At 36.9% G+C, this 11,324-nt stretch overlaps 2 protein-coding genes across 2 annotated transcripts; one reads left to right on the top strand and one right to left on the bottom strand.

Annotated features, from left to right (window-relative positions):
- Positions 1-1,325: 1,325 nt before the first annotated feature.
- LOC131996904 (uncharacterized) lies at positions 1,326-2,015 on the bottom strand. Its single transcript, XM_059367103.1, has one exon. It carries the CDS (start codon positions 2,013-2,015, stop codon positions 1,326-1,328), a length of 690 nt encoding a protein of 229 aa, XP_059223086.1.
- A 3,659-nt stretch (positions 2,016-5,674) lies between these two features.
- LOC131996895 (uncharacterized) lies at positions 5,675-10,784 on the top strand. Its single transcript, XM_059367089.1, has 2 exons — positions 5,675-6,844; positions 10,659-10,784. Exons 1-2 carry the CDS (start codon positions 5,675-5,677, stop codon positions 10,782-10,784), a joined length of 1,296 nt encoding a protein of 431 aa, XP_059223072.1.
- Positions 10,785-11,324: the final 540 nt, after the last annotated feature.

Raw genomic sequence — 11,324 nt, 5'->3', positions numbered from 1 at the left:
TCAGACCCTATAAAGTATATATATTCTTGATCATCGTAAAAATCTAAGACCATCTAGTCATGTCCTTCCGTCTGTCTGTTGAAATCACGCTACAGTCTTTGAAAATAGAGATTTTGAGCTGAAACTTTGCACAGAATCTTTTTTTGTTCATAAGCAGGTTAAGTTCGTAGATGGGCTATATCGGACTATATCTTGATATAGCCTCCATATAGACCGATCGGCCGATTTAGGGTCTTAGGCCCAAAAAAACCACATTTATTATCCGATTTTGCTGAAATTTGGGACATTGAGTTGTGTTAGGCCCTTCGACATCCTTCGTCAATTTGGCTCAGATCGGTTCAGATTTGGATATAGCTGCCATATAGACCGATCCTCCGATATAGGGTCTCAGGTCCATGAAAGCCACATATATTATCCGATTTTGCTGAAATTTAGGAAAGTGAGTTGTGTTAGGCCCTTCCACATCCATCGTCAATTTGGCCTAGATCGGACCGATATCTCGGTTTTAGGTTTTGGGGCCATAAATGGCGCATTTATTGTCCCATGTCGCTGAAATTTGAGACAGTGAGTTGTGCGAGGCTCGTCGACGTCCTTCTTTAATTTGGTCCAGATCCGTCCAGATTTGAATATAGGTGCCATGTAGACCGATCTCTCGATTTAAGGTTTTGGGCTCATAAAAGGTGCATTTATAATCCGATTTCCCAGAAATTTGGGACAGTGAGTTGTGTTAAACTCTTTAAAATTTTTTTGCAAGTTGGGCCAAATCGATCCAAATTTGGATATAGCTGCCATGTAGTCCGATATCGCGCTGTAAAGTCTTGGTCCCATTAAAAGCGCGTTTATAATCTATTGTTAGTTTAGAGAGATTTTATTAAAGACTAAAATGTACAAATGAAAAATGTATGTATGCAGGCAAGAAAATATTTTAACTACATACATAACAATCAGAGTATACTATGTTAATACTTATATTTCTAATAGTAAATACAGTACAATTATAGCAGAGTACTTCGTATATTTCAACACCTCCCCTCGAAGTACGGCGACTATGCGACTTCAGCAACACCTAGTTCTTGAATGTGTTGTTTGTGTTTTGTAAATCCAAGTCCTTTTGTAAGTACATCAGCCACCATGTCTTCTGATCTTCGATATTCCAATTTGATTTCATTCCCTTGTATTGTTTCTTGTATAAATTGGTACCGAACGTCGATATGTTTTGTTCGTGAGTGGTGGCCAATACTTTGAATTAGTTTTTGAGCACTTTGACTATCATTGAAGATATGTATTGGTGTTTTTGTTGCTCCTACTTCTTCGAAAAAACGCTTTTAATACAATGCTTCTTTAACAGCGTCTGTTATTGCAAGAAGTTCAGCCTCAGTACTAGAAAGAGCCACTGTTCTCTGCTTACAAGCTTCCCATGTAATTGCTGCCCCAGACATTATAAATGAAAACCCAGAATACGATCGTCTATCTGTTAAATCTGATCCCCAATCAGCATCTACTACCCCATACAGTGGGACGTTGCTTTTCTTGTATTGAAGGCCTTGATTGATTGTTCCTTTTAAGTATCGCAAAATTCTTTTAGCCGCTTGCCAGTGTTTAGCATTATAATTTGAATTAAATTGACTCAAGAAATTCACTGGATATGCTATATCTGGCCTTGTATTAACCACCAAATACATAAGTGCACCGATTAAACTTTGATATGGGTACTTCTGCATAACTTCTGGATCTGGTTTTGACGGTTTCTCCAATTTAATTTGTAACTCCATTGGTGTCGTAGTCGGTTTACAATTTTGCATATCAAAACGTTTCAGAACTGATTCAATGTACTCCTTTTGATTTATCGTTATTTTTCCTTGTTTCATATCTTGCTTGAACTCAATTCCAACGTATTTGCTAACCTTTCCAAGGTCTTTCATTTCAAACGTTTCTGCCAACGACTTCTTTATTTGATTCAACAGCTTTTTATCATTCGTTGCTATAAGCAGATCATCCACGTAAACTGTTACCATAATGCTTTTATTTCTGCTTAGAAACAAACATGGATCTAACTTCGATGGTTCCAGTCCCATTTCCTTTAGCTTTTGACTAAGCTTCTGATACCATTTCAGACCTGACTGGCGCAACCCATAAAGAGCCTTTTCGAGTTTACATACTGGGTTTCGACATTTTTGTAAACTTTTCATCCATTTTGTCGCTACTTCTTTAGCCAATTTGCTTTTTCGTTCACATGTCCCAACAATCTCACCATTTATCAAATTTTGCAGAACGTCTTCTAGATAATCAGGAATTTCCATGTATGTATACGTCTTCATCCAGATTTCCATTCAAATACGCAGTAATGAAATCCATCTGATGAATTTCAAAATCTTTCTCGACTGCCAAAGCTGCCACCATACGAATAGTGCTAGATCTTACTACTGGAGAATACGTGTCGGAAAAATCCTCCCCTGGCCGTTGGGAGCAGCCTTTTGCAACTAGACGTGCCTTCCGTTTGTTGTTTGCTTTGGTTCGAAGCACAAATCTATTACCAATAATATTTTTTCCTTGAGGTCTTTCCGTTATTTTCCAAGTTCCGTTCAAAATTTGGGCAACATATTCGTCCTCAATAGCTATTTGCCAATTCGCACCATCTTCGGAATTCATAGCTTCATCACATGTGACTGGGTCATCTGTAAAAGCAACATTGCTGTGTTCACAATCCATGAGCAAGTCCGCTTCCTCATTATCATCCACAGACTCCACTGGTTCATTATTAGGAACAATTTCAGTACTCATTTTTGATAACTTCCGTGGTCGGCCTCGCCCGCCAGTTCTAAGAATCCGTTTTCTTCCTCTATTACTTTTTTGTTGTTGTGGTAAAACATTTTGATTACCTTGCGACCGTAGGTTTATTTCCTTTTGCACATCTTCTACTTGCTCGTCTTCTGGCGTGTCGCTTTCAGCTTGCGGATCCAAATTGATCTCAATATAGTTTTCTAAACTTTTTCCGTAAAATTCATTTATGAATTTGACATCCCTGCTGACTATTATATTTTTCTTCCGCGATGACCAAAAACGGTAAGCCTTTGACACTTCTGAGTAGCCCACTAATATACATTCTTCCGAGCGAGAATCAAATTTTCCATTTGACTTGTCTTTTATCAATACATAGGCTCGGATTCCAAACGGTCTTAAATGCTTTATTGATGGTGTTTTTCCTGTCCAAACTTTTATAGGCAATTGTCCGTTGAGAGATCTAGTTGGACATCTATTCCGCAAGTAACATGCCGTATTAACAGCTTCGGCCCAAAAAGATTCCGGAACACCAGCCTGCTTCATCATACACCGAGCCATTTCAATAAGAGTTCTGTTCTTCCTTTCTGCAATCCCGTTTTGCTGGGGTGTATGAGGGGCTGTTAATCTTCTTTTTATGCCAGCTTGTTCCAAATACTTGTTAAAGTCCTTGTTGATATATTCTGTTCCATTATCTGACTGTAGATGTTTGATTTTCTTACCCGTGAGAAGCTCAGCTGAATTCTTATACTTCTTAAATGCGTCAAAAACTTCGGATTTCTTTTTGAGAAAATAAACCTCGCAATATCTTGAATAGTCGTCAATAAATGTGACGAAATACCTTGAATTGGAATGTGAATTTACTTTCATAGGACCACAAACATCACTGTGGACCACCTCCAACATTTCACTAGTGCGATTTTCACGTCCACTTTCAAAACGTTCTCGTGTTTGCTTTTCACTCAAACATACCTTGCACTGTGACAACTGATGACCTCGACGAATGTTAATTCCATGTGCACCTTTTTTACCCGCAAGTAGTTTCAGATCACTTTCATTCAGATGACCTAGTCTTTGGTGCCACGTATCCATGTCGTTTGGCTTCACTACCGCTGAGTTTGCCACATCTGATGTTTGCTTCAAGAAATAAAGATTACCTCTTCGTTCAGCTTTGCACATTACTTTATTTTCTTTCAGGATAAGAGCATGATCTTTGTTAAATTTTACCTTATAGCCCTTGTCTGCCAGCTTCGAAATAGACAATAAATTCGTTCGCAAGTCCTTGACGTACATTACATCTCTTACTATAAAGCTTTCCTCTTGTCTATCACCAACAACTTTAATTCTAACGTCACCCACGGCTGTTATCTTGCTCATTTTGCCATTGGCTAAGCACAAATTCTTATCAATTTTTTTCATTGTTGTGAATCCTTCTTTATTCGATGACATGTGGGAGGTACACCCACTATCCAAACACCACTCATGCGAAATGTCAAGACAGTTAAACAGCGAATCGAAGCAATTGAACATCGAATTTTCTTGACTTCCTTCTTGAACCAAATTGGCATTCTGCTTTGACCGACAATTCCGGGCGTAATGCCCGAATTTTCCGCATTTGAAACAGCCTTCCTTTTGCTTACCTCTATCTGTCCTATTTTCTGTTGAACGGTTTGAGAATTTTGAACTGACCCCATTTCTTTTTGGCTTTGCGTACAACGCGTTTTGATCGTCTCTCTCCACTTTTGCACGACGAGACTGGTCTTCCTCCAAAATTTTTACCCTTAGAACTTCTGGTTTCGGAAGTTCGTCCCTGGTCTCCAGGGCACAACGGAATGTCTCAAACGAGTCAGGCAAACTATATAACAGCAATATAGCAAGAAGATCGTCTCCTATGGCAACATTTATTTCCTTCAGCTTGCTTACGGCGTCGAAAAAATCATTTATATGGTCTCGAACATTGTCACCATCCTTCATACGGGCTAGAGCAACCCGTTTCAACAATGTAGCCTTCCTTGCTGGACCTTTTGATTGAAATGTGTCTTCTAATTTCAGCCATATTTCTCTCGATGTTGAACATTCGGCATGATCTGCGTAATGAGATATATGCAATGAAGGCTAATCAGCAAAAATTTGAGAATCAACAGGTAGCGTGCGACCTGCGGATAAATGGTATACCGTATGATAACGGTGAAAACCTTTATCAAATTTTTGCAAATATATGTGATACAATAAATATTTCTATTCCTACGATAAAGGCGATGTATCGTATGAATAATATTCGTAACCAAAATAGTGCGGCAGATCCTGTGATTATTGTGAATCTAACTACTCCGTCTGACAAAAATTTTGTCCTGAAGAACATTGCACGTTTTAGAAAATCGAATAATTCGAAACTGATTTTAACTCATGCCGGTTTTGATTCAAATAAACCATTTTATGTAAATGAAAATCTTACGAGTCACAACTACAAGATTTTTCAAAATGCATTGAAATTGAAACGACAGAAGCACTTGGAGTCCGTTTTTTCACTTCGTGGATTTGTTTATGTTAAACGTACTGGAACAGATCCTCCTACTCTAATAGAGAATAACGAGCAGTTAACACAACTTTTTCGAGAAACACCAGATCGCACCATCAACGATAACTGAAATGAATCTTGCAATATCTTATAATAAGTCCCAATTAGTTTTGTTAATTTTATGTTTCTTCTTGTTATTAAGAATTTTTTATTATACTCAAAAATTTTATATGTGTTGTACAACTATATTTATTAATGCTAACTTTAATAGAGCTCATTACTACGAAGAACAAATATATACATTACCAGCATTGCTTATCCAATTGACTTGTGATGCCAAGTAATACTGCTTATGGTTCCAGAGATAATCTAAACTGTATGATTAGAATTCTTAAAAACCAGAAATCAGGATTAACGATTGTCCACATCAATGCCCAAAGTCTAAATAATAAATTAGATGAACTTCGTGATATATTTGTTAACTCTGATATAGATATAATATGCATATCCGAAACCTGGTTCCATCCTGAAATATCTGACAATTTGTACTCTTTACCGGGATATAAAGTTTTGAGAGCTGATAGGCACTCCCATGCTGGTGGAGTTGCAATATATTTAAAAAACTGTATCCACGGTGCTATAAAACTGAAGTCTGAGCAAGGCAACTGTATTGAATACCTCTTTGTTGAAATAACTGGCATTTCTAACTCGTCAATGCTTATTGGATGTGTATATAGGCCCAACAGCAGCACACCGTTTGACATGCTGATATCGTGCCTTGAAAGAATATCATTACGATATAATGATATTGTTATTGCGGGAGATTTTAACAGCAATATTTTAATTGAAACGCAATTTTCTGATGCTATGGAACTTCTTGATCTGGTACCTACTAACCGCTCTGTTCCAACCCATTTTACTAATCATTCGTCTACTCTTTTGGACATTTTCTTTGTGAACTGTGAGTCAAAGGTTCTTTTATATGACCAAATTGCAGCACCGGCTTTTTCTAAACATGACTTGATATTTCTTGTGTATGACTATCACATAAATCAACAAGACGAGACAATTACATTCCGTGATTTTAAAAAACTGAACTATAATCTTCTTAATAGCCTTACTGATAATGTCGAATGGGATTCTATATATCAGTTAAATTCTGTGGATGACCAAACAGCATTTTTGCAGCATTATATTAGCTTAATATATAGTCAATGTGTTCCTGAAAAAACCATTACCATAAAAAATCAGCAACCCCCATGGTTTAATGAACAGTTACGTGCACTAATCGATGAAAGAAATATTGCATACAAACGATGGAAACGATACAGAACAACACAACTGCATGAGCGCTTTAAGTGTGCCAGGCGAAATGTTGGGAAAAGCATAAACGATGCCAAAACGCTATTCTTTCGGAAAAAATTTCTAAATGCTGTTAACAGCAGATCTAAATGGAAGGAAATTCGTAAAATTGGCATAGGAGCGAAAACCAACACCAACTTTCCGCCCAATCTAAACATCAATGAACTGAATGAGCATTTTGTATCTGTTTGCTCTATATGTCCCCATGAAAATATATATGAAAATATGAACACTGTACAAGTGGAAAATCCATTTTCCTTTTGCTGTGTAGACCAAACTGACGTTTTGAACAGCATACTCTCAATAAAATCTGATGCAACTGGAACTGACGGAATAAATCCAAGATTTATCAAAATTATCATGCCAAAATTGCTGCCATATGTAACATATATTTTCAATACTGTTCTGACCAAGTCCACCTTTCCGCATGAATGGAAGCTCGCTAAAATCATACCGACTAGAAAATCGAATAATGAATACCGCCCCATTGCAATCTTACCGTTCTTATCCAAAGCGCTAGAATGCATAATGGCGAATCAAATCGAACAATTCCTGTGCACTCAAAATCTATTATCAGAATGGCAATCTGGTTTTAGAAAAAAGAGAAGTTGCACATCTGTCTTAATAGACGTTGTTGAAAATATTAGACAAAATATGGACAACAAGATGGTATCTTTTCTCCTTCTATTGGATCACACTAAAGCATTTGATACTGTAAACCATCAAATTCTTGTAGTCAAGCTCTCAAAACTATTTAATTTTTCCCGAACTGCCTGTCAACTGATATCATCGTACCTGTCTCAAAGATCTCAGTCCGTATATTGTAATGATATCTGGTCAAATACGCTTCATGTTCCAAATGGTGTGCCCCAAGGCTCAATCTTGGGCCCATTGTTATTCACCATGTACATTAATGATCTGCCCGATGTACCTTTAACATGTAAGATACAAATGTATGCTGATGACGTTCAACTGTATACCTGCACGAAACTGAATGACTTTCAAACATGTATTTCTAATGTAAATAATGATTTGAATTTAATATATTGTTGGGCTGTTAATAATGCCTTACGTTTAAATCCTACCAAATCTAAGCTGATCATCATACACAAAAGAAGTGTAACAATCCCTGACCAAGTTGAAGTAAAGATTGAGAACACGATTGTAAACCGTGTTCAAGCAGCAACAAACTTGGGTTTAACATTCAACTCTACCTTAACTTGGACGAATCATATAAATGCAGCTGTGGGAAAAGTTCGTGGTATGCTGCGGAATATGTGGGCAGCTCGTCTGTCAACTCCTTTCGAAATTCGTATGCTTCTTGCTAAATCTTACTTAATCCCAACTCTTCTATATAATTGTGAATTATTTGCAAGTTGCAGTGCTGATGACAATAGGAAAATCAAAGTTGCCTACAATGATATTGCACGATATGTATACAACAGACCACGGTATGACCACATATCACAATTTGCTTATCAGATTTTTGATCTTTCAGTTGAAAATTTACTAAATGTTAAATGCTTGCAATTACTACATAAGGTTATTTATAACAAACAACCTGAATATCTTTACAAACACCTACAATTTGCTAGATCAAATCGAGGGCGCAAACTGATTCAACCTAGATTTGAATCTCAAATCACTGAAAGGCAATTTATTGTAAACAGTATTCGTCTCTGGAACACCCTCCCATCATATATACAACTCATAAGCAATGCTATTGAATTCAAAAAGGAGCTACATGATTATTATAAGTAGAAATTGTATGTAGTCTTGTAGTATAAGTTATAATTAAATTATTTATTTATTTTTTTATAAGTTATAGTTTATAATGGAATTAATTGATGAAACTGCACTGTTGTGAACCAGCACAGTAAAATATAAGATATAATCTTGTTGTGCTTGGTGTTAAATAAATGAAATGAAATGAAATGAATGTTGAACCGTCCACATACGACCACAAATCATTTTTAATCAAAATTGCTCTCATTTGCAACTTCCATGTGTCGTAATTTGATGAGTTCAACGGATCAATTCGCATAACATTTCCCGACATGTCCAATTCTTTATATTTTCACTATTTGCAGCTCCAAAAAATTATTTTCTTTTTTCCTTTTCAAACACAGTTAGGAGCTGGGTCCATAACCTATTGTTAGTTTAGAGAGATTTTATTAAAGACTAAAATGTACAAATGAAAAATGTATGTATGCAGGCAAGAAAATATTTTAACTACATACATAACAATCAGAGTATACTATGTTAATACTTATATTTCTAATAGTAAATACAGTACAATTATAGCAGAGTACTTCGTATATTTCAACATAATCCGATTTAACTAAAATTAGACACAGTAACTTATGTTAGGCTTTTCGACATCCGTGTCGTATATGGTTGTACTTATTGGTATTTGGTCCAAATCGGAACATATTTTGATATAACTGCTATAGGACATAAGGTATGCAATTTTCACCGGATTTTGATGGAAGGTGGTTTATATATATACCCGAGGTGGTGGGCATCCAAAGTTCGGCCTGGCCGAACTTAACGCCTTTTTACTTATTTGGCTTCAAAACTGTATAACTTTTAACTGAATAATCTGATGTTGACACTTGTCGCGGTAAAGTGGTTATAAATAATGTCACAAATCCAAATCATGCATGAAAATGAAAATCGAACTAATCGAACTACAAATGCCTTCGCATATTGCAAAATTTGACCAATTTTAGGGTCCAGCCAAAAGGCGCCCGGATGTCCTAGGGCATTGAAATTGTGCACACAATCTCGCTAGCACCTCAGCTATTTCATAGAGATATCTCTTCCCGTTCTACCACAACGTATTTATACTCTACACCACTACTGTGGTACAGGGTATTATAACTTAGTGAATTAGTTTGCAACACCTAAAAGGAAGAGAGATAGACGCATTGATAAGTATACCGATTGGCTCAGAATCACTTTCTGATTCGATTTAGCTATTTCCGTCTGTCTGTCTCTCCATGTTAATTTGTTTGCAAACTACAGATTGCAATTTTCATCCGATTGTCTTCAAATTTGGTATGGGCATGTTTTTCGGCCTAGAGACGAAGCCTATTGAAGCTGGAAAAAATCGGTTCACATTTGGATAAAGCTCCCACATATATGTTGGTCCGATTTGCAATAATACTGCAATAAAATGGTCATTTGTTAACCGATCCCCTAGAAATGTGGCATGAATAATTTTCTTATGACTTTCGATATTACATGTAAGTTCCATAAAAATCGGTTCAGATTTGGATATTGCTCCCATATATATGTTCGTCCGATTTGCAGAAATAATATAATAAAATAGTCATTTGTTAACCGATTCTCTTGAAATTTGTTAGAAAGGATTTTCTCTTGACTCTCGACATTACTGGTGAGTTGTACTTCTAGAGCCATTGCAATCGAATTTTTTGACCAATCTTGCCAAAATTTTGCACACCACACTATCTGAGAAGTTTGCTCGAAATCGGTTTCGAATTAGATATAGCTCCCATATGTATGTTCGTCAAATTTTGGGTAATTTGCAATAATGTTGTCATTTGTGAACAGTAGTTATTATAGTTTGAACATATTTGCTCGAAATGTGATACGGATTGTTTAACAACCCATCTGAAAACATCCGGCGAGGTCCATTAAAATTGGTTAAAAATTGGATATAGCTCCCACTTTGTACCTTTAGGGTAGGTGTAGGGTATTATAAAGTCGGCACCGCCCGACTTTTGCCTTTCCTTACTGGTTTTTACTAGTTGTTTCACTCACGTGCATATCTCTAGGGTCCACATATAAAGATTATGAGCTGCGACTATAGATAGGACATCTTAACGTTGCGCTTTGCATCAGCAGAATGTGTTGATACTGTCAAAATGCTCGTTGGAAGTATCCACATAGTCTGGGGTGTAAGGTTCGTACTTGTGCGAAATATGGACATCCCCCAGTTCACAAAGACGACGGTTTTCATCATGGGTGACGACAGCTAATTCGCCATGAAGATCCTAATATTGAAACATCAGGCAGTACAGTGACAGGAAACTCGATGCAGCCTAACAAACACGAAGCCGACGATGAGACATCACCCACTGACTGGCGGACCAATGATTGAGGTCATCCAGATAAACCTAAACCGGAGCGAAACAGCTACTCACGCTCTGATGGAGAAAATCAGCAAGGAACACTTTTGCTTGGCCGATGACCTGCCATAGAAATTTATATTATACTAGCTGACCCGAGCCCGCCACGCTGCGCCTTCTTTTACTTTATATGAAACAAAGGTTTTCTTGGAATATTTATTTTCGACAATTAAAGATGTTTTAGTGAAATACCATGCTACGAAAATAGTATATCGCTTGACTAACAGTTTAACAATATAAGTGCCTTTATCTGAATCCCATATGATTTTTATTTGTCTACGAATTTAAGTTTGGATGTAAGGTGTACTCCATTCTTAATATACTTCATTTCAGCCCGATATTCTCATGATGTCTGATTTAGTGGTGTTTTCGAGGGAGAGGTGGTCCCTCAGATACTTGGCCCTGAAAAAATATCAGCATCGTGCTCTTCTCTCAAATACCATTTATTTAAACCCCATATTGCCATTGGCTTAAGAGGAGTTAACAGGATGAGGCGTCTCCCAAACTTATGG

The sequence above is a fragment of the Stomoxys calcitrans genome, chromosome 1, assembly GCF_963082655.1.
Source record: "Stomoxys calcitrans chromosome 1, idStoCalc2.1, whole genome shotgun sequence".
NCBI lineage: Eukaryota > Metazoa > Arthropoda > Insecta > Diptera > Muscidae > Stomoxys > Stomoxys calcitrans.
This window is presented reverse-complemented; position numbering and strand designations above follow the sequence as displayed.

Excerpts from the sequence above, each read along its gene's own strand:
- LOC131996904 (XM_059367103.1), bottom strand. The coding sequence starts at position 2,015 with ATGGTAACAGTTTACGTGGATGATCTGCTTATAGCAACGAATGATAAA.
- LOC131996895 (XM_059367089.1), top strand. The coding sequence starts at position 5,675 with ATGATTAGAATTCTTAAAAACCAGAAATCAGGATTAACGATTGTCCAC. Across the intron at positions 6,845-10,658 it reads TGAATGAGCATTTTGTATCT|CTAATTCGCCATGAAGATCC; the intron begins GTTTGCTCTATA and ends GGGTGACGACAG.